The sequence below is a fragment of the Bos taurus genome, chromosome 21 (assembly GCF_002263795.3).
Source record: "Bos taurus isolate L1 Dominette 01449 registration number 42190680 breed Hereford chromosome 21, ARS-UCD2.0, whole genome shotgun sequence".
Taxonomy (NCBI): domain Eukaryota; kingdom Metazoa; phylum Chordata; class Mammalia; order Artiodactyla; family Bovidae; genus Bos; species Bos taurus.
The window spans coordinates 45548816-45572909 of NC_037348.1; the positions used below are offsets into that span (position 1 = coordinate 45548816).

General features: G+C 37.7%; 1 protein-coding gene across 2 annotated transcripts in view; it reads left to right on the plus strand.

The window, feature by feature from the left end:
* PSMA6 (proteasome 20S subunit alpha 6) overlaps positions 1-23852 on the plus strand; it is a 38766-nt gene extending 14914 nt beyond the window's left edge. The window contains exons 1-7 of one of the 2 annotated variants that reach the window (NM_001045962.1): positions 63-201; positions 16578-16672; positions 17036-17117; positions 17844-17999; positions 20331-20509; positions 21758-21852; positions 23623-23849. In NM_001045962.1, the coding sequence (NP_001039427.1) occupies positions 126-201; positions 16578-16672; positions 17036-17117; positions 17844-17999; positions 20331-20509; positions 21758-21852; positions 23623-23680 (741 nt within the window). In that variant the 5' untranslated portion in view covers positions 63-125 and the 3' untranslated portion in view covers positions 23681-23849. Of the gene's footprint in view, positions 1-62; positions 202-16577; positions 16673-17035; positions 17118-17843; positions 18000-20330; positions 20510-21757; positions 21853-23622 lie in introns of those variants that run through there. The other variant, XM_024981674.2, reaches the window with a different exon arrangement.
* Positions 23853-24094: the final 242 nt, after the last annotated feature.

Consider the following 24094-nt stretch of genomic DNA (forward strand, 5'->3'; position numbering starts at 1 on the left):
GGTGCGCAAGAGCGGAAGAAGCCAGCCGATGCCCCGGAAGCAGTCGTAGCAACTTCCGGAGGGGTTTGTACGCCTGGTGCGGGAGCTACGGGGCCCGAGATTGTGCTTGGAATTAGTGGTGCACCATGTCCCGAGGTTCCAGCGCTGGTTTTGACCGGCACATTACCATTTTTTCTCCCGAGGGACGGCTCTACCAAGTAGGTGAGTGAATCGCGTTTGCCTTTGGTCCACTCGAATTGCTCTGTCATGGTACGGCCTGCAGCAGGAAGACGCGGCCAGAGTTTAGTCCCGGGCTGAAGCGTTGCCGAAGCTGGGCCGAGTCCATATGGAGGTCCCTTGATGTTCCCAGCGCTATCCGCAGGCTGGGATGGGAGCCTGAAGGCGGAAGGTCTCAGGCTGTCCGGGGCAAGTGGCCGCATTGCCTGGTCACTATAAAGAGTTACAGGAAAGTAGGGCTGTTTAGCCCAAATGGGCCCAACGTCTGTAGTCATCTAAAGGGTAATTGATTCCTTAACCTTCTAGTGAAAACGTTTCCTCTTCGTTTTCCTTTGCAGTATAGACTTCCTGGTCCTGTGGTTAATTACACGTAGACTTTCAGAACCTCTGTGTGTCAGACGTTGTGCTGGTCCTAGGGGACGCAAAGATGTCACACGCTCACTTATCCTGAAGCTCGCGGCTTAAAGGGAGTGACATACGTAAACAAATGGATAAAAAGCGCCAAATAACAAATTACTGGAGTTCAGGACATCTGTGGAAAACTGGTAGACGGGATGAGTGGCCGTCAGCTCTAGAGCTGCTCTTGAAACTAACATCCTGTCTTAACCCACGTCTCATTGGGTGCTACTGTAATTTAAAAGTTGGTTCTGAATTGTAGGTGAGGTATAGTGAACTAGCTGTTTCCTGAAGAACAGCTTCACTGGAGATAAACCCTAAAGTAGTTAGCGTTATTCAGTATAGCAGTACATTTTGGTAGATCAAAAAGGTGTCAGGGTTTAGGCTGTGATTGGAGAAGTCAGTATTAGGAGAACCTGGTTTACAACTGGCCGGTGATGTTTTTTTTTTTTTTGAGTGAATTTAGCACCCCAGTGCCTTGGTGAGGTCAGTGATCGTCTGTGCTTGGAAATCATAAGGAGGAGTTGGCCTTTAAATGAGGTTCTCTTCACAGTGTAAATGTTAGAAATAAAGATAACTTGGAATGAAACCAGACTACTTTATGGCTATATACTGGATATAATGTAGTAAGAAACAACATCATATAGGGTAATTCGCTAACCCTTTTAACTCATCCCCAGTTGAAAAATATGATCTGAGATGATACCTGTATCTTCAAGGAAGTTTCATTTTAAAAGTTTCATCCCTGAGTTTTAAAGACTTCTGTATTGGCTGTGCTTTGAATGTTCTATTTCATGGTTTTTATATGCAAACAGGGAAAGTCACTTAAACTAGACTTTTGTATACTATAAAGTCCAGCAGTAGGCTTTAATGCTTCCCAGATTTGGTGAGTTGAAAGGCTGAATATAGTGTCATTTTAATAGTTTAAAAAGACTTGGAGTAGAGCATGCAATTCAGAACAGGTTAACTATCTAGACAGAATAACTTTAAGCTTTGTTATTAGTTAACCCCCTAAGCTTAGTCTTTGTAGCTAACTCCCTCTGCTCCTCAGAGCACTGGTTAGGCATTGCTGGGAAAGGGAACGGAGAAGGCCATGGCACCCCAGTCCAGTACTCTTGCCTGGAAAATCCCATGGACGGAGGGGCCTGGTGGGCTGCAGTCCATGGGGTCGAGAAGAGTCGGAACCGACTGAGCGACTTCACTTTCACTTTTCACTTTCATGCATTGGAGAAGGAAATGGCAACCCACTCCAGTGTTCTTGCCTGCAGAATCCCAGGGACGGGGAAGCCTGGTGGGCTGCTGTCTATGGGGTCTCACAGAGTCGGACATGACTGAAGTGACTTAGCAGCAGCAGGAAAGGGAAAGTGAAAGAATAGTATGATTAAGCAGTATAGTGGTGAAGAGTTCAGGCCCTGGAGCCATAACTGGATTCAGATTCCTGCTCTGCTTCATAGATAGTCCTCACCTGGGCAAGTGATACAACTTTACCCTTAGTTTCTGTTTTCATAGTTGGCCTAATAATTCCTCCCCTTTGTGGTGGTTTTGAGGATTAAATAAATAATATATGTATAGTGCTTAGTACATTATTAAGTTTTCAGTAAATGCTATTTTTTATTTGATTCTTTGGCCTTTTGTGTGTGTGTGTGTGTGTGTGTGTGTGTGTGTGTGTGTGGTCTGTCAGATAGTAGCTCTGTAGACATGGACTGTTTCTTTTATGATCCATCCATGCTTGATTCTCTAATGAAATATACATATATTGTCACAGTGTTGTGAATATTGTTTGTTAGTTTCTAAACTTCAGAATCTGCCAAAGACAAAACATGTAAGACAGAGTGCAAATTGTTAACGGTGACAGTGGAAAAATAGTAGAAGAAAAATAGGAGATGACAAGGGAATGGAAAGGTTAGTGGAAAGGATTAAAGATGTTTCTCGTCTTCTATAGTTGGATTTCAAAAGATAAATGTGGTCTAAAGTTGATACATTTAAAAAATACAGGTATAAATTTAAAGTTATAATATTAATTATAAACAAACTGTTGATGGTGTTTGTTCTCAAGGAATAGGGAAATTTTTTATTTTTACCTGTACACTTTAATAATTGTTGAAAATTTTCTTTTAATGTGTTCAAGACGGTGTGTGTGTGTAAACTGTAGAGCTATATAAAGAGTATTTGGGTTTGAAATCCAACTTCAGGAATTTCATATGTTATCAGTGGGAAAATAGGTCCGTAAGCCTGGCTACTTTAGAGCCCCTGTCTTCTGCCTTGTTCCTGGGTATGACTGGCAAGGCAGATGGGAGCAGTCACTTGAATTTGCCTCCCAGGTGAAGTGAGCGCTGCCTGGTTGTTCCTGAGAAGGGAGCATGCTGATAAGAAACGGAAAAGAAGTGGACTGGTAGAGACAGACTGGAGAGGATGGTTTCCTAATCTAGAAAGTGGTAATGTGTATTGAAGCCAGGATTCCTGGGGAGTCCTAACTCCACACCAACTAGAGGAAGTATAGAATTTTACAAATACTACGTATGTAAAATATAATCCCATTTACCTATAGATGTAAAGTACTTAGTGTCTGTCACATAGTATTAATAAGCAGTCAGTAAATGTTTCTGTGAGGAATGCTGTTAAAATCCCTCACAGAAACATGGCTGATAAAAATGGAAGTTTTTTCACCTCAGGAGTTTCACAAGTAAACCCACTTACTTACTTACTGTTTGCCTCTTTTGCTGTTTAAAAAAAAAAAATCTTGTTTTGGGGACTTCCCTGGTGATTCAGTAGCTTAGACTCCATGCTCCCAATGCTGGGGGCCTGGGTTCAATCCCTGGTCAAGGAACTACATCCCACATACCACAACTAAGAGTCTGCACGCCTCAACTAAAAGAGCCTGTGTGCCACGACGAAGATAGAAGACCCCATGTGCCACAACCCAGACAAGCACAGCCAAAAAATAACAATAACCATAAGAATTCTTGTTTTAAAGTAGTGTTTCTCAACCCAGACTTCTCATGCCCTCCTTCAATCGGATTTGAAATTGAATGTGTACATGTATACATATATATGTGTGTGTGTGTGTGTATATATATATAATACATACATATTCAGTTCATTCGCTCAGTCGTGTCCAACTCTTTGCAACCCCGTGAACCACAGCACGCCAGGGCTCCCTGTCCATCACCAACTCCCGGAGTCCACCCAAACCCATATCCATTGAGTCGGGGATGCCATCCAACCATCTCATCCTCTGTCGTCCCCTTCTCCTCCTGCCCTCAATCTTTCCCAACATCAGGGTCTTTTCCAGTGAGTCAGCTCTTTGCATCAGGTAGCCAAAGTATTGGAGTTTCAGCTTCAGTCCTACCAATGAACACCCAGGACTGATCTCCTTTAGGATGGACTGGTTGGATCTCCTTTCAGTCCAAGGGACTCTCAAGAGTCTTCTCCGACACCACAGTTCAAAAGCATCAATTCTTTGGTGCTCAGCTTTCTTTATAGTCCAACTCTCACATCCATACATGACTATTGGAAAAACTGTAGCCTTGACTAGACAAACCTTTGTTGACAAAGCAATGTCTCTGCTTTTTAATATGCTGTCTAGGTTGGTCATAACTTTCCTTCCAAGGAGTAAGCCTCTTTTAATTTCATAGCTGCAATCACCATCTGCAGTGATTTTGGAGCCCAAAAAAATAAAGTCTGACACTGTTTCCCCTGTTTCCCCATCTATTTGCCATGGAATGATGGGACTGGATGCCATGATCTTAGTTTTCTGAATGTTGAGCTTTAAGCCAACTTTTTCATTCTCTTTCACTTTAATCACTTTCATCAAGAGACACTTTAGTTCTTCACTTTCTTTTTTTTTTTTTTTTAGTTCTTCACTTTCTGCCATAATGTTGGTGTCATCTGCATATCTGAGGTTATTGATATTTCTCCCGGCAATCTGGATTCCAGCTTGTGCTTCATCCAGCCCAGCGTTTCTCATGATGCACTCTGCCTATAAGTTAAATAAGCAGGGTGACAATATACAGCCTTGACGTACTCCTTTTCCTATTTGGAACCAGTCTGTTGTTCCATGTCCACTTCTAACCGTTGCTTCCTGACCTGCATACAGGTTTCTCAAGAGGCAGGTCAGGTGGTCTCGTATTCCCATCTCTTTCAGAATTTTCCACATTCTAAAAGTATACAAAAAAGTCATGGGATCAAACTCTGCTATGTTCTCAATCTCACATCTGACCCGACACACACATGCTCCTCCCCACACACACCACCAATATTTTTAATGACCCCACCTGCTTGAAAAATCACCATTTTGAGGAATGTAATATTAGGAGGCACTGTGAAATGAGAAGCACTTCCTGCTTAAGTTTAAAGGTTAGGGAAAGACAGAATGGCAGTTTCAAAAAAAATCTTAACGATAAGATTCTAATTGTACAGCATTCGAATTGGATGTTGACACATCATGCAGAATACCTGCCTTGTCCCAGTAGAACACCTTATTTTTTTGATAACCAAACTTTGAAGAATGTAGGAGCCATATTTTTCCAGCCAGTGTTTATATGGGGAAAAATATTTTCCAGAATCTCACACAGGTTTCTGTTTGTTTTTTAGTTCAGTTCAGTCGCTCAGTCATGTCCGACTCTTTGCAACCCCATGAATCACAGCATGCCAGGCCTCCCTGTCCATCACCAACTCCCGGAGTTCACTCAGACTCACATCCATCTCGTCAGTGATGCCATCCAGCCATCTCATCCTCTGTTGTCCCCTTCTCCTCCTGCCCCCAATCCCTCCCAGCATCAGAGTCTTTTCCAATGAGTCAACTCTTCGCATGAGGTGGCCAAAGTACTGGAGTTTCAGCTTTAGCATCATTCCTTCCAAAGAAATCCCAGGGCTGATCTCCTTCAGAATGGACTGGTTGGATCTCCTTGCAGTCCAAGGGACTCTCAAGAGTCTTCTCCAACACCACAGTTCAAAAGCAACATCTATTTATTTTCTCCCAGTTTTGTAAGTTAGAAGTCTGGTAGGCTTAGGGTCACACAGGCTGAAAATTACAAGGAGGCTACATTCTTTTTTAAAATTTAAGTTTAGATTTGTTTTTTATTGAGGTAACATTGGCTTATAACATTATAAACATACTACATCATGATCGCCACCAAAAATTTAGTTTCCATCTCAGTACAGCGTTTTAGACAAAATTATGGGTGAAAAAATCTTGACTTACATTCCTTTAATTATCAGAATTTCAGAATCACCTGTAGATGCTTCGCAATGAGTGCCCGTAAATGGGATGTGCATCTGTGCTGTTGCTGGCATCACACGAGCAGCTCCTATTGTGAGCCACTGTCGGGCATTGTGCGCTTGTCCTGAACATGTTGTCACAGTACCTTTTATATTTAGCCCTTGTTTTTTCCTAGTGTTATACAAATCAGTCCTGGAAAAGTTGAAAAGTGTTGGGAAAAATTGTAGGGGAGGAAGCAAAGTGTGTGAGAGAGATTACTATGGAAAGAGGTCTCTATATACAGACAACTGTTTATTAACTATTTTATCTATAATCAAGGATGCAGTTTTCATTCTAACGTAACGGTTTGTTGTTAGATTGAGCCCTTTGAACCTGCTGGTGTTTGACTGCTTTTTACCTGTAAAACTAGCTCTTTCATGTGGTTCAACCTAAGATAGATACATATATATGTATGTATATAACCTAATATATATATTTACACACACACATATATACTGGTAACTTATTATGTATTTAAATTAAAGATTAAGAAATTGAGGACTTGAGATGAACTATAATCCATTATAATTTTTCCTATTTAAAAAATAAGAAATGGGCTATCAGTTCTTTTCTTGCATAATCTTGGACATTCAAAAACAGATTACTGAGGTAAACATAACAGTGTTTGCTAGTTTTGTAAGTTTCTGAAATTTATCCAAAAAGAAAAATTTTTAGTGATGGAAATAAAGTGTTTAATTACTGTTTCTGACATTTAAATTCTGACTCAAAACTAAATATGCCTTTTAAATACTGCCTATAAACTTCTGTTTTTTAATTGGCCTTCATGCTCTCCTCTACTGTAAACTGTGATATTACTTTTACCCTACCAGTGTTTCTTTTAATTACTGTCTAGATTCTTTAATTGAATCTAGAAATTATAGAAATTACTATAGAAATTGCTATAATATAGAAGTTACTATAGAATTTTTTATAGAAATTTTTATAGAAATTAATATATTTTATGGTGGTGTTATTTTTAATTTAAGTTGTAGTATAGTTGATGTACAATATTATATAAATTTCAAGTGTTCAACATAGTAATTCACAACTTTTAAACGTTATACCCCATTTTAGTCATTATGAAATATTGGCTATATTCCCTGTGCTGTACAGTGTGTGTCTTTATAGCTTATTTTATGCTGGTGGTAGTGTTATAATGGGGATTCATTTACACAGAATTTTACTGAAAATTACACTGTAATGCCACATGGTAAGTACCAAAATATTGATACAGAGAAGGGTACTTTAGGAAGTGACACTGACAGATAGAGCCAGGAATGTTTCCTCAGGGGAGATAAATTGATCTACATGAAGATTAGATAAGGAAACTTAGGGAGACCTGTGTATTGATCAGTCAGCTGTGGCTGGAGCAGACAGTGACAACTGGAAAAAGATTGTAGCAAAATTTTGAAAAGTTTTGGATGTCATGCTACAGTTTGGACTTTGTCCCATGGATTTTGGACATAGCCAGTAAAAATCGTTAAGAACAAGATTATTAAGTAAGATAGCAGAAGAGTTGGGTATAGAATTAGAGTTAAGAGTAGAAAGGGACAAATGACAGGAAGACCGTTTTGGAGAGGGTTGTTCCAGTAATCCATGCAAACAAAAGTAGATAGAATAGTACAATGACACATGTATTCATAACCCAGCTTTGATGACTGCATTTGTCAGTCTCAGTTGTCATTTGTCAATCTCAAACACTTAGCCCTCTCTGCTGGAGTGTTTTAAAGCAAATCCTACATACAAGAGTGGACATTTCTCTGATAAGAGGAAAGTGAAGAGTCAGGAATGGTACCCAGGTTTGTAGCTTGAAAACTTGAGTGGTTAGTAATCTGAGATAACTGTAAGAAGCAGGTTTGCAGAGATAACTGCGTGCATGCTCAGTCTGACTCTTTGTGACCCCATGGACTGCAGCCCACCAGGCTCCTCTGACCATGACATTTCCCAGGCAAGGAGTCCTTCTCCAGGGGATCTTCCCGACCCAGAGATCGTACCCGCGTCTCCTGCATTGGCAGGGCGAATTCTTCACCCCTGCACCACCTGGGAAGCCCAAGAGTTGGGAGAAATGAGCATTTACAAATACTAAATTCAGAGCTAAAGATGACAGTTAGTAGTGATTATATAGGAAGATCACCCAGTGATAGGGAGAAGTGATAGAATCCTTGGGGATACCAGTATTTAAGGAGCCAGCTAAAGAGATGGAAGCAGTGAAGGAGACTGAAAAGTAGGAGATAAATAGCAGTAATTTTTTTGGGGGGGCCGCATCTCATGGGATCCTAGTTTCCTAGCCAGGGATCAAACCTGAGCCCCCTGTTGTGGAAGTGTGGAGTCTCAACTACTAGACCACCAGGCAAGTCCAGGGATGATATTCTTAACTAAGAACTTTAAAAATTCAGTTTCTCAGATGCACTAGCCATTTCAGGTGCTCAGTAGTCACACGTGGTTATTGCCTATTATATTGGATTTTGCAAATATAGAACAGTGCCTTCGTCACAGAAAGTTCTGTTTGACAGCAGTAGTCTATATAGAGAGGGAGAGAGGACTAGGACCCCTTTAATGGATCTTTGCTGATTCATAGGCACATTCTCTGTTGAGAAACATTTTTTATATGTAAAAATTTTTTTTATATTTTGTGGGAGCAAATTTTAATATGTGGTGAGAGCCGTAGCTCTTTTCCTTGGTGGCTTCTTATGTTTTGCATTATTTAAGCAGAACAGGTAAGTAATGCACATGAGTGAAACCAACTGGTGAGACAGGAGGAGGAGTGATGGGAAGTGTGACAAACTACAGAACACATGTCAGCCCTAAATGGTTTTTGCTCTGCTGGACAGTTGCTCTGAGGGTCAAATGATACCAGAATTTTTTTCTACAAAAAAATAAACCTGCTTTTATTTTATCAAAGTTTTAGTTAATTAAAATTTTCCTAGAAAACTGTGTATTCTAAACCAATTTGAGTAAGCTGGATTGGGTCCATGGCCAACCTTTGACTTAGTGTCTACTGGTTGCAAATGTAATTTTTTTTTTTTCTAATTTTATTTTATTTTTAAACTTTACATAATTGTATTAGTTTTGCCAAATATCAAAATGAATCCATCACAGGTATACATGTGTTCCCCATCCCTCCCCCTCCTCCCTCCTCCCTCCCCATACCATCCCTCTGGGCCGTCCCAGCGCACCAGCCCCAAGCATCCAGCATTGTGCATCGAACCTGAACTGGCAACTCGTTTCCTACATGATATTTTACATGTTTCAATGCCATTCTCCCAAATCTTCCCACCCTCTCCCTCTCCCACAGAGTCCATAAGACTGTTCTATACATCAGTGTCTCTTTTGCTGTCTCGTATACAGGGTTATTGTTACCATCTTTCTAAATTCCATATATATGCGTTAGTATACTGTATTTATGTTTTTCCTTCTGGCTTACTTCACTCTGTATAATAGGCTCCAGTTTCATCCACCTCATTAGAACTGATTCAAATGTATTCTTTTTAATGGCTGAGTAATACTCCATTGTGTATATGTACCACAGCTTTCTTATCCATTCATCTGCTGATGGACATCTAGGTTGCCTCCATGTCTTGGCTATTATAAACAGTGCTGCGATGAACATTGGGGTACACGTGTCTCTTTCCCTTCTGGTTTCCTCAGTGTGTATGCCCAGCAGTGGGATTGCTGGATCATAAGGCAGTTCTATTTCCAGTTTTTTAAGGAATCTCCACACTGTTCTCCATAGTGGCTGTACTAGTTTGCATTCCCACCAACAATGTAAGAGGGTTCCCTTTTCTCCACACCCTCTCCAGCATTTATTATTTGTAGACTTTTGGATCGCAGCCATTCTGACTGGTGTGAAATGGTACCTCATAGTGGTTTTGATTGGCATTTCTCTGATAATGAGTGATGTTGAGCATCTTTTCATGTGTTTGTTAGCCATCTGTATGTCTTCTTTGGAGAAATGTCTATTTAGTTCTTTGGCCCATTTTTTGATTGGGTCGTTTATTTTTCTGGAGTTGAGCTGTAGGAGTTGCTTGTATATTTTTGAGATTAGTTGTTTGTCGGTTGCTTCATTTGCTATTATTTTCTCCCATTCTGAAGGCTGTCTTTTCACCTTGCTAATAGTTTCCTTTGATGTGCAGAAGCTTTTAAGGTTAATTAGGTCCCATTTGTTTATTTTTGCTTTTATTCCCAATATTCTGGGAGGTGGGTCATAGAGGATCCTGCTGTGATGTATGTCGGAGAGTGTTTTGCCTATGTTCTCCTCTAGGAGTTTTATAGTTTCTGGTCTTACGTTTAGATCTTTAATCCATTTTGAGTTTATTTTTGTGTATGGTGTTAGAAAGTGGTCTAGTTTCATTCTTTTACAAGTGGTTGACCAGATTTTCCAGCACCACTTGTTAAAGAGATTGTCTTTAATCCATTGTATATTCTTGCCTCCTTTGTCAAAGATAAGGTGTCCATATGTGCGTGGATTTATCTCTGGGCTTTGTATTTTATTCCATTGATCAATATTTCTGTCTTTGTGCCAGTACCATACTGTCTTGATAACTGTGGCTTTGTAGTAGAGCCTGAAGTCAGGTAGGTTGATTCCTCCAGTTCCATTCTTCTTTCTCAAGATCGCTTTGGCTATTCGAGGTTTTTTGTATTTCCATACAAATTGTGAAATTATTTGTTCTAGCTCTGTGAAGAATACTGTTGGTAGCTTGATAGGGATTGCGTTGAATCTATAAATTGCTTTGGGTAGTATACTCATTTTCACTATATTGATTCTTCCAATCCATGAACATGGTATATTTCTCCATCTATTAATGTCCTCTTTGATTTCTTTCACCAGTGTTTTATAGTTTTCTATATATAGGTCTTTAGTTTAAAGCTCCTTGGTTCCTACTTTCTTTGACTATCCAGTCTGGCGGTAGAGGGGGAAATAACACAGTTGAAAATGCTAAAATTACTAGTGAAATAGGAAATGCTATGGGAATTCAGAGAAAGGGTTGAAGAATCCCTTCTAGGACAATCAGAGAAAGTATCCATGGGAAATGGAGGACACTTGAGGGGAAGGACAGGCTAGGTGGAAATAAGAGTGATAGCGCAGTCCAGAGAGGACTTGAAGAAGCAAAAAGTACATTGTAAGAGGACAGGTGGTAAAAATGGCAAACTAGTAGCCCTCCATATCCATAGACAGGCTTCCCACATGGCTCAGTGATAAAGAATCTGCCTCCCAGTACAGGAGATGCTGGTTCAATCCCTGGGTCGGGACAATCCTCTGGAGAAGGAAGTGGCAACCCACTCCAGTATTCTTGCTTGGGAAATATCATGAACAGAGGAGTCTGACAGGCTACTGTCCATGGGGCTGCACAAGAGTCGGACACGACTTAGTAACTAAACAATAACACCCATAGATGGGAGTATTTTTTAGGCCAAAATTGTGTTCTGAACAATCAGGTAATAACAGCTGGCAGTTGAAAATGTACTGAAATTAAGTGAGATCAAGGATAGTGACCCAGTTATTAGACCCAGGTATACATCTGTATAGAAAAGGTTGTTCCTAATATTTATCTCTGTAATACCTATAGTGATAATCATTTTATTACTGATAACTGGTCATTTGTATTCTGTCATTTTCTAGATTAGTATGGCTAGAGGTTTGTATTAGTTTCCTGTGGCTGCTATAACAAATTACTACAAACCTGGTTGCTTAAAACAACAGAAATTTATTCTCTCACAGTTGTGGAAGCCAGAAGTCTAAAATCTGTATCATTGGACCAAGATCAGAGTCTCAAGCAGGGCCATTCTGTCTCTGGAGGCTCTAGGGAAGAAGGCTTCCCTCCTCTTGTCCACTTCAAGAGGCTACCAGCATTTCTTGGCTTGTGGCTCCTGCTCCATCCCTCTAATCTTCAAGACCAGCATTTGCAAATCTCTCTGCTCCTCCTTCATAGCACCTGCTTCTCTCTGTGTGTAAAATTTCCATCTGTCTCTCTTAATAAGGATACATAGGAATGCATTTAGAGACCACCAGAATAATCTCCCCATCTGAAGATTAACTTAATCACATGTACAGAGAGTTTTTTTGGGGGAAAGGAGCTATACATGGTAATGTTTGCAGGTTCTAGGAATTAGTACATGGATATCATTTGGGGACTGTTTTTCAGTATACCAAAGGATTTATAATTTTATTGGTATTTTTCAAACAATCAATTTTTGACTTTTGCTCATGTCCTCTTTTATGTCCATTTCATTGATTTTTGATCTTTATTATTTCTTTTTTCTAATTTAGTTTTATTTTGCCTTTTTTAGCTTCTTAAAGTAGAAACTTAGGTTTGCAATGTAGAACTGGGGGCCCTAGCCGCTTTCTGACTGACTTCACCAGAGGCCACCAGTGGTTCTTGCCACGGAGCCACTTAGCAGTCCAGCAGGAAGAAGGTCTAGAGTGAGTCTGCTAGCAAGATAGTCTTATATAATGTAATCAGGAAGGTGCCATCCCATCACCTTTGACGTATTCAGTTAGAAGGGAGTTAGAGATACTAACTGCTCAGGAGAGGGGATTACACAAAGATGTGAACACCAGGAGGCAGGTATTGTTGAGGGGAGGCCACCTTAGGATCCTACCACCATAGTGGTAAAATTCCTTCTGAACACTTTGAGCTGCATTCTGCAAGTTTTGTTATATTTTACCATTACTACTCAATTCAAAATATTTTAAAATTTCCTTTGTGGTTACTTCTTTGACCTATGGATTATTTAGAAGTATGGTTTTAAATTTTCAAATTTAAAAAATTTCCAAAATATAAGGTTTCTAGCACTTTACAATACCATCCATTTCCCCTGTGTGCCCACTCCATCCCAGGCTAATCGACTTTTTCTCATCCATTTTGTAAAGTGTGTCTCCGGTTGTCAGCATATATTTGAATCTTGCTTTTTTATCCGTTCTGACAGTTTATGCTTTTCATTGGAGTATTTCATCTATTAACATTTAATGCAATTGTTAACATGGTTAGATTTCTCTTTTTTTGACATGGCTAGATTTTTTTTTTTTAATCAATTCTTTTTTTTTTAATTGCTTATTTAATAGTTTTTTAAAAATCAATACATTTTTTTAAAGCTTTAGTTTTCTTTTTTTTCTTTTGGCTGCTTTTTTTTTTTTTAATTTTAAATTTTATTTTATTTTTAAACTTTACATAATTGTATTAGTTTTGCCAAATATCAAAATGAATCCGCCACAGGTATACATGTGTTCCCCGTCCTAGACCCTCCTCCCTCCTTCCTCCCCATACCATCCCTCTGGGTCGTCCCAGTGCACTAGCCCCAAGCATCCAGTATGGTGCATCGAACCTGGACTGGCATCTCGTTTCATACATGATATTTGACATGTTTCAATGCCATTCTCCCAAATCTTCCCACCCTCTCCCTCTCCCACAGAGTCCATAAGACTGTTCTATACATCAGTGTCTCTTTTGCTGTCTCGTACACAGGGTTATTGTTACCATCTTTCTAAATTCCGTATATATGCGTTATTATACTGTATTGGTGTTTTTCCTTCTGGCTTACTTCACTCTGTATAATAGGCTCCAGTTTCATCCACCTCGTTAGAATTGATTCAAATGTTTTCTTTTTAATGGCTGAGTAATACTCCATTGTGTATATGTACCATAGCTTTCTTATCCATTCATCCACTGCTGGGCATACACACTGAGGAAACCGGAAGGGAAAGAGACACGTGTACCCCAGTGTTCATCGCAGCACTGTTTATAATAGCCAGGACATGGAAGACATGGCTAGATTTTAACTTATCATTTTATTTATTTCTGTTTGTCTCTGTTTTGTTTGCTTGTTTTTTCCTCAGTACCTCCTCCCTTGCCTTCTTTTTGATTATTTGAACAGTTTTTGGAATTTCATTTTAATCTATTAGCCTTTTGGCTACATCTTAGCATTTTTTAGTCTTGTTTTAAGAATTATAATATATATGCTTAACTTGTTTCCATCTTTCTTAGAGTTAATGTTTATCATTTCACAAAAAATGTACAAGCCTTAAAACATTGTAAGTCAACTTACTCCCTTTCCTTCTGTAAGTAATACATCTCCATATTTTACAAACAAACATATTTTACAAACAAAATTATAAATGTTATAATTTTTGTTATGTATTTTTAAAGAATTAAAGAGAATAAAATAAGTCTTTTATATTTATCCAGGTATTTACCATTTTTTGATGTTTCTTATTTCTAAAGATTGGGTTTCTCTTGGTACTATTTTCCTTCAGCCCAGGGAACTTCTTTTAGCATTTTTGTTGCAGATCTGAAAGTGTCTGTTTTACTTTCATTCTTGAAGGATGTTTTTGTTGAAAATAGAATTCTGAATTGATGGTTTTTCTTTCCACAATTTAAGGATGTTCCACTATCTTCAGGTGAAATCCATGGAATTTAAATCATTGTTCTCTTGTATGTAATCTGTTCTTTTTCTCTGTTCTCAACGTTTTCCCTGCTTTTGATTTTCAGGAATTGGACTGTAATGAGTCAGGGCCTTTTTATTTATCCTGCTTGGAGTTTGCTGGATCTTCAGTGTGGAATTTTATGTCTTCTGCCAAATTTGGAACATTTTAACCATTATTTCTCAAATTTTTGTGTCTGTTTTGGGTCTCATTCTTTCCTCTCCAGTTAACACACTTATACCTGTTGATATTAATCTGCAGACTTGTATTTTTAAATCTGTTTTCTCTGTGGACCACTGGTTAGGACTCCGTGCTTCCACTGCAGGGGCACGGATTCTATCCCTAGTCCAGGAACTGGACCCCACATTGTCATGCAGCAAGGCAAAAAACAAAAAGTATACTTTGATTCATTTTTCATACTCTCTGCTATATTATCTCCATTCTGCAGTTAAGTCCATTTGGTGAATTTTTTAATTTTAAATTGTATTTTTTAGTTTTGTGATTTCTACTTGGTTCTTTTGTACTTTACTGAAATTTCTTTCTTCATCTTGAATATTTTTATTATGTCACTGAACATAGTTTTAATAACTTTGCCTGCTAATACATCTGGATCATCTAAGGGTTGGTCTCCTATAAGTAGATCACATTTAACTATGTTTTGTTTTCTTTTTTAGTATGTTGAGCAATTCTGGATTATATCCTGGGCATTTGTAAATGTTGGGTTGTAAAGACTGGATTTTGTTATGTTCCTCCTTCTGGCAGGCAGTTAATTGATGGCAGCTTAAATCTCACCTTAATTCTTTTATCCTAGCTAAGATGCTTGGAGTCTGTCTTTTGTTATGTGTGGTTATGGAATCAGCCAGAGATTTGGGCAATAAAGACATTGAGGATCTCCCTCTCTCCTTTCTCTCCCTCATTCTCCAGCAGCTGTGATTACTCCCCCAAGCTGTTCTCTAGCTCTTCAGGTCAAAAGGACTGAATTTTCTGTGGGTGTTTAGCCCAGACTAGGGCCTGCAGGCAAGCTGTAAGTCATGAAAATGGGAGGTTGACCCCACTCCATTCCCTTCTTCAGGCACGGACTCCCTCTCTAGAATCTGTGTACTTTTGGCCTCTCTCTGGTATCTTTGGGCTAGTTATTGTTTTGGCTAGAGTTTATAGTTTATCTGGAGGATTGATCTGGTACAGGCTTTATTGATCATATGAGAAACAGAACTGAGAAGCATTATGAAACATATTTTAGAAATTATTTGTGGTATAATGAGATGGTAAAAACAAGTTATTATAATTTGATAAAGGATTTTTATCACAGCTCCTATTAAAGGTAAGTTCTTTGGTGTCATAGGTAATATCTTCCTTAGATGAGCCTCATCACAGCGGCTTTTTGAACCAAATGAGACCAGGCCTCAGACCTGGTGTGCAGAGTAATACTTGACAGAATTTTGAAAGCATTTATTATGTGTCAGATGTAAATAACAACTGGAGTAGTGAGTGATTTTTTTATTCTATATTTCCTCTGTATTTTCTACAGTGAGCATATATTAAATTTTGTTGCAGTTTTCCTGTTTACAAAATACGTTTTTATTAAGTTTAAATATTACAGAAATAAATAACATTGAAAGGGATAGTCTCATCTGTAATTCTGCTCTCCATAGGCAGTCTCAGCTAAACCATGTGGTACCAAAGTAGTTTGTTTTTATAAATCACTTTGATCAGCTGTTTTAACGTGGGAGTGGTTTGACAGCAACTAGAGAAGTGCACAAGCTGTAGTTTGTTATAGATAAACTAAAGAATCCAATAGTGTAAGTAATGTGAAAGTTGCAAACAACATGATCCAGAAATTTTCACCTTGGTAGAGAGGGTAAAAAAGAGTAACAGCAATTAAAGCTGCATACAATCAATTAGTTATTGACCGAAAGTTAACAGAAATAATAAATTTTGAGAAAATGTAGAGCACCTAAATTTTACCCAGGAAAACCAGACGTGGTAGGAATAATGGCTATAAAACAGATTTTTTTTTTTAATGATAAAACAATTGATAAAGATTTGATATGATAAAAATTGATTATTGGAAATTTAGTGTTTGCTCCTGATGAAAATGATCAAAATGAAAAGAAATACAGTTGGTTTAATCATGGTTTATTATTATCATTATTATTTTGATTTTGCATATCTCAGATGGCATTCCATGTTAATCAAGCTGTTTATTTTTAATGACTGTTTATTACTGAATTGCATGGATCTATGATCATTTATTTTACATTTTAAAAAATCTGTTCTATTTTCCAGAATATGCTTTTAAGGCTATTAACCAGGGTGGCCTTACATCAGTAGCTGTCAGAGGGAAAGACTGTGCAGTAATTGTCACACAGAAGAAAGTACCTGTAAGTAGTACTGCCCAGATAGGCAGTTGTTGCAGAATGCAATGTAAGAATGTCTCATGAGTTTGTACAAGGGTATATTATTATCTGTATATGTTATTTCTATAAGCAAAATGGCATTTCTAGGTCTTTTGTCTTCAGGTACCTCAGAACACACTTTGGTGAGCTAAAGTTCTTGTCCACAGAAAACATATCATCTTAAAAAGGAAAACAGAGTAGTGCCCACACCTCCATTTTTTATTGGTTTTAACTGTAAAATGAACAGAAGACATTTATAGTTCATTGTTATAATTCCATAATGTTTTTTTATCACTACACAGAGACCTGTGATTTTTTTGTTTTTAATTATCTTGATTTGTTCTTTAGGACAAATTACTGGATTCCAGCACAGTGACTCACTTATTCAAGATAACTGAAAACATTGGCTGTGTGATGACAGGAATGACAGGTGACTGGCTGATACTTACTTAGATTTGTTATTTTCTTCACATTATTTTTAATTTTAAAAGGCTTCCCTGCATATCTGATTTGCAGTCTTCCAAGGCTAGTATCAGTCTTCGGAGAATTGTGTGCTTTTTTGAAACCGTAAGTTTAATAGAATTAGATATCTATGCTGCTGTCAGGGAAACTGAGCGAGGCCCCTCTCAAAAATGATTGATTTCATCTATGAAATGGTTTAGTAATTTATTTCATCTATGATATGGTTCATAATTTAAGGGGACATAAGTCAGTATATCTCAAACCTGGTGATAGTGACACTGGTTAGAAGTAGGTGACAATTGTGAAAATAACTTTGGGTTTCTGTTTTCTGAAATCAAGGGAACATTCAAGTCTACAAAAAGGTGGAGAGAAACCTTATTCTTTCTCCTTATACCTTGTTCTTTGGGAGATTATTAGACACTTTTAGAAATTATTGTGATGGCTGATGAAGAAGAGTTCAGCATAAAAGAGCAGAGCTATCTATGTATAGGACTTCATCTTTTACATTTTTTTCCTTGTCACATACTTATTGCTGAGTCATTCACTGTATGTTGGTGGGAGAAAAAACCATTGTGGACCACTTCTGCTTTCCTTAAGTCATAATGAGATACATGCATATGTTGTGACAGTTACCTGGCTTTGAGGTTCATGCTTTCCTTCTAACGAAATAAACCTTTGTTTCTTATGCTCTAAGCTGACAGTAGATCCCAGGTACAGAGGGCACGCTATGAGGCAGCTAATTGGAAATACAAGTATGGTTACGAAATTCCCGTGGACATGCTGTGTAAAAGAATTGCTGATATTTCTCAGGTCTACACACAGAATGCTGAAATGCGGCCTCTTGGTTGTTGTAAGTATGCAAACAAGTCTCCCAAATAATTAATGAATTCAGATTGTTTTTTAGAGAACATACATTAAGAAAGTTATTTCAGCAAGACTTGGGTTTTGAACATGTGGTTTGGAAAATCATGAAAGGTGAGAAAAATCTTTATAATAAATGGGTGTTGGAAGGATAGGATTCACAGCAGTCTTTTAGGCACACCTTTAAACATGAGACACTATTAGGCTTTTGTAGTGGAGATTCCACTGCAACTCTAGATTACTAGTTGAGTGAAAATGCCTAAATTAGGCATCTTAACATTGTAGTTGTTTCTTTTGACCACCCTAAAGATTCAGGGTCACACACGTATGCCTGTGATTCATATACTTTATATTTTATATACTTTATAGTCATATAAAGAAGAATAAATTTCTTCTTTTAAAAAACAAGTAAAATTTTATTGGGAGAGAAATAAGATTTATTGATTTAAACTTAATGGAATAAGTTAGCCTGGAAAATTCAACATGTCTGTTTCAGACAGCATGTCATTTATTTATGAGAATTAAAGCAGTCAGTGTAATGATTGACCTATTACTTAAAAAAGTCTCCCTTGATTTCTTCAGTGATACTCTTCTCCTCTGCCTCCTCACTTTCCTTAGTTTATCCTCGTCTACGGGTCCCTTAAATGTTGTTCATCAGGTTTCTCTCCTTGGTCCTTCTGTCCTCTTTGTTTTGTCTGGGTAATCTCATCTGCTTTCATGGCTTTATTTTACTATCTCATCTATATGTCAGTCACTCCCTCATTAGCTTTATCCCAGTCTCTTCCTTCATGTCCCACAGATACTTCAAACTTGAAATCATTGCTCTTTTCCTACTCTCATCCTCAACTTTTTTCCTACCCCCACCTCACCTTCCCTGGTCTTCTATTTAGTCAGACTATCAAGCTTTACTGCAGAATATCTGTGTCACTTTTCCATCATCTCTTGCCTTTGCCACCTATTTTACCACCTTTCTCCCTTCTTACTCTTTCCTAGACTGTTCCATATTGCTACCTGAGTTGTCATCCTAGAGTTTTGTTGTTTTGTTGTTAATATGATGTGCAGGGTCCCTTACAGTGTATTCCCAAGTTGCCTCTTTCTTGTGCTGCATTTCTCTGTCCTGAAACTGCTGTAATACATGGATCTTTTTGTCGTTCCTGGGTGTGTCCTGACCCATTGTGTCCCTTTGTGTGTGTTCCTTTTGCCTTGATTGCCCTTCGGTTCCTTATCATGTGTTAAACCCTGCTCATCTGGAGTAAGGAAGTGTTAACTACCCCGCCCCCCAGGCAGTAAGTGGGTATCTCTTTTGTGGTGTCCTTGGTACTTTCTATTGTATGTCAAGTATAAAATGTAAAGAAATGTTATGGATAACATAAGACACTATATTAAAAAGGTTCAGATGGGGTTAAGCCCTTCTTTGTTACCTGTTCTGCTGAGTAGAGAGAAGTTTGGCGTTGGTGTTTATCTTAATTGTATGTCATTATAATAACATTTAATATGTTATGTGTACAGAATTTAGAATTTGGTTTATACTGACTAGTATAGGAATATATATCAACAGTAACAAAGATGGGCATTATAGATAGAGGTGAGCAACTAGTCCCTAGGTTTATTTCACTTAGTGCCAGCATTCCCAAGGTGAGTTCCATACACTTTGAGTTCTCTGGAACCTTAATAGGTAGTTCCTAAATTAAAAAAAAAAAGTATTCTATGGTCAAATAAATTTAAGAACTACTGAGGTAAAGTAGATCAGCTTACAGCAGAAGATTTTAGAACACTTAATATGCTTCTGTATATTTTCTAAAAATAATATGTGAAAAGTCTATTTTCCAAATTTATCTGACCAGTTAACATCTTGAGGGGTTGGGGTTCAGAGGAACATGCTTTAGGTAATAGCAGGGATTAGAAGATTGTTTGTATGTTACATTTGTGATCATTTAGACCTTTTAAACTCTGTGATAAAACCTTTTGCAAAGTGGAGATTTATTACCTAATTTATCTGTGGAGATAAACTATGTTTTGTTACTAGTTTTCTTAAAGCAAAACATTTTTTTAAAAATTTTTTAAAGAATTCTGAAATTGGCTAACTTGATTTTCTTTGCTTTCATGAGTTTCCTTTTCTATATAACATCATTTAATTTCCACGTTTATTGAGCACTTACTATCTTTCACCCATTAAAAAACCTGTTCTCAGGAATTACATATATGTATATATCCTAAAAAAGCCAGAGTAATTAACAGATATGTGACAACACCAAGATAAGATGAAATCTGGTTGTATGAAGGTTTAAGATATTTAATGAGGGTCTTTCTTTCTGTTTAGGTATGATTTTAATTGGTATAGATGAAGAACAAGGCCCTCAGGTGTACAAGTGTGATCCTGCAGGTTACTACTGTGGGTTTAAAGCAACTGCAGCAGGAGTTAAACAAACTGAGTCAACCAGCTTCCTTGAAAAAAAAGTAAAGAAGAAATTTGATTGGACCTTTGAACAGACAGTGGAAGTAAGTTAACTGAAAGGAGCTGACCTTTTTTTTTAATGCTATTTAGAAAAATGAAGATGGTTACATAATTGACAATCTTTATAAGCTATTCCTGGGATATTCATGATATCCAAATTTGTCAGGTTAATAGTAAAATTGGTGTCACATGGGAACCGTGAGGACTGCTTTATTCATCTAATTCTGTGTCTCATATTGTATTTGAGACTGCTTTCAGCAAAACACATAAAATGGGAAAATATAACTGAGAGTCAAGTCAAGACCAGGCCGAAAACCTGCATGGCTGGGATTTAAATTAGACTTAAGCTAACCGGAAGCAGAAGTGAGAAAGTTGAGTCAGTAATGTTGCTCTTACGGTCCTAAAAGAAAAGCAGTCACACACCAAGTTTTCAGGGAAGCAGATATCTTCATAGTAAAATAGTATGCTCACAGGAGGACTTGACAGAGAAATTATAACTGGAATGCCTAGAGTCAGCATTAAGCAGTATTCTTGAGGGGATTGTTGGTTATGATTGGGAAGTTTTAAATTGACAGGACAAGTCAAAATTCCTATACAAGTACTTAGTAACAACCTTAGACTAAAGAAGCTTCTTATTTATTGCCAAGAAGTTAAAAACAAAATTTTAATAAATTGTTGAAAAGAAGGTCTGGGATACAGCAATTCTGAAGACTAACATGATTCTGATAAACAAGAAAGGAAAAATTATCATCTAATACTTTGTTTGGTTGGCAGTATTATCATATACTAACAGGAAATGTGAATCTCGTTCTTATGTGGGAGGTACTGTTTAAATGTCTCTTAAGTTTTTTTTTTTTTTAATTGCAATTCATAGTTACGTGAATTAATTAATCACATCACGTACAAAGCCACTTAAAACATTCTTAAAGTATTATCACTGTAAATTCCTTAAAAGAAGGCTATATTTATCTTTTATCCTCTCCACGTCTTACTCCAAGTACTGAGCCTATTGTGTGGCATGTAGTGATCATCAGGTAAACAGACTGTTTTGTCTTAATCACCCTGTTTTTCTTGTGAGATGCCTTTCATTTATAGCTCAACTTGGTATAAACAAGTTTCTTGTTATTGGCAGGCAACATCTTAGAATTAAGCAATCTGTGTGGCTGTTGAACTACCACCTCAAAAATGAATAGCTTGTGGTTAATTCATGAGTTGAAAAAGATTAGGATGAGAAAAATCTTGGAATCTCTGAAAAATTCTATATTATTTTAAATATTGATACTTTTTTTCAGACTGCGATTACATGCCTGTCTACTGTTCTATCAATTGATTTCAAACCTTCAGAAATAGAAGTTGGAGTAGTTACAGTCGAAAATCCTAAATTCAGGTGAGATATATTGTTGGGTAAGGTACTTAAAGAAGTTTGCCTGGTGATAAATTCTGGTGTAGAAAGGCGGAGGTATGTTGGTTCATTGACCTACAACTTGAAGAAAAAACACTTTTTTGAATGAGTTAGGTTTTTCCCTAGCACTTGAGAGATCTGGTTTTGTTGTTATTGTCGTTTATTTTACTGTTTGTTTAACTGCGTCGGATCTTGGTTGCAGCACGCAGCATCCTTGTTGCACACTCTGCTTGTGTGTGGGCTCCAGAGCTCACAGACTCGGTAGTTGCGGCGCACAGGCTTAGTTGCTCCACAGCCTGTGGGATTTAGTTCCCCCATCAGGGATTGGACCCGCGTCCCCGTGCACTGCAAGGGGGATTCTTAACCTCTGGACCACCAGCAAGGTCCTGAGAGGTCTGTTTTAAAACTTATTGGATGTCTCCTTAAAACAGACATAACTGCTTTTTTTCTCATTTTATTTATTTTATACCTAATACCAGAAGTGATATATAATAACCTCTTTTATATAAGGAGTAAAGTAAGTATAAGAGTTTTTCTTTTTTTAGCTTAAGGCCGATAGAAATTCAGCTCCAAACTAGTAGTTTTCAGATGGAGCTTTGATTATTTAGTGGTTATTTAAATGGAGCTTTGAAGAACAATATGAAATACTGATGTACATCAGACCCTATCTGGGTATCTTTGAAACCCCCAGATTTTGCATACAGCTAATTGAATATCTGATGCTGGACTGGATGCTTGTCTGTTCTTACTCACAGCTTCCATGAGTCAGGTCTGTACTGGGTGCTTAACATGTTATCAGCTCACTTAATCCTCCCAGCAGACTTTTACCATGAACCTGATACTCTTGTGAATAGAGAATGTTTCTGTTAAATCACAGATGCAAGGAAGCTGCTGGAAGGCATGTTAACTGTTACGTGTATTTACTTTTAGGTCAGAATTAAAGAAACACATGTCAAGTTTAGGGCTGGGGAACAAAAGTAGTAAACTAAGCTTAACCAGACCTTTCAGAGCTTCCTTAGTACATTTTTCTAGTTTGTCCTTTTTGTTGCCTTCGGGTAAGTGATATAAACTTGAAAGATTTAAGAAAAACTTATAGAACTTTTTTAAAAAACATAATTGAATTCCCCTTTATCCCCTGGAGGAAAAGATTGCCTTTTTTTTTTCTTTCTTTCTTTTTTTTTAAAGCAGTAAAATTCCAGCGGGAGCAATTTCTCTAAAGGACCTCCAATTAGTTCTTGTGTTCTATTCTGAGACCCTGCTATAACCTTTAAAATCTTTATTTTCATCTACTAGTTAAATAAATAAGAAACCAAAGAGCCTATGTCTTCAGAAAACTCTTGTATCATTTATAAATTGTGATAGTATTTAAATAATAAATAGAATATATATATATTTATATATATAAATAATAGCTAGATAGTAAGTATTTAAATAATAAGCATAAACAACTGTATAAACTACTTGCATGCACACAAAGTCACTTCAGTTGTGTCTGTGCAACTCTGTGGACTGTAGTCCGCAAAGCTCCTACTGTCCATGGGATTCTCCAGGCAAGAACACTGGAGTGGGTTGCCATGCCCTCCTCCAGGGCATCTTCCTAAATCAGGAATCAGGTGGGTATCAACCTATCAAATTGGGTGATAGGTACACAAAAGGTCATTGCTATCCTACTTTTGTATGTGTGTGTTTATTTTGCATAATAAAAGGTTTTCAAAAAGTAAATAGTTGTGGGGTTTTTTTCCCTTTGCCTTCCAGGATTCTTACAGAAGCAGAGATTGACGCTCACCTTGTTGCTCTAGCAGAGAGAGACTAGACACTGTAGGTAGTTTACCAAATCCGTGACGCCACTTGCCTGTGTGTTTGGTAACAACAGACCAACATTTTGGGGGCCCCTCGATTGAAAAAGGAACTTCTCCCACTCTTGCTGCCACTGAAATGGTTAGGACTCTGTCTGTATAAATAAAACCAATGCTTTTGGAAAATAATTGCATCCTGTCTTTTTTACCTCGAATTTAGAGTATTAAGTCTTCGGTACGTGCACACTGTTAAATTAATGTTCACCACCTTCACATGGTAGTTTTTATTCATCTTTGTTGAGGGATCCACGTTTCTTTGGCTTAAGGAACTTAATAGCCAGAAATTTAAACTGTAGCTTGTATGGCATAATTAATAAATCACAAACTAAAACTCTGGTTTCAAAACTTGCTCTGACTGTAGTAACTTGGCG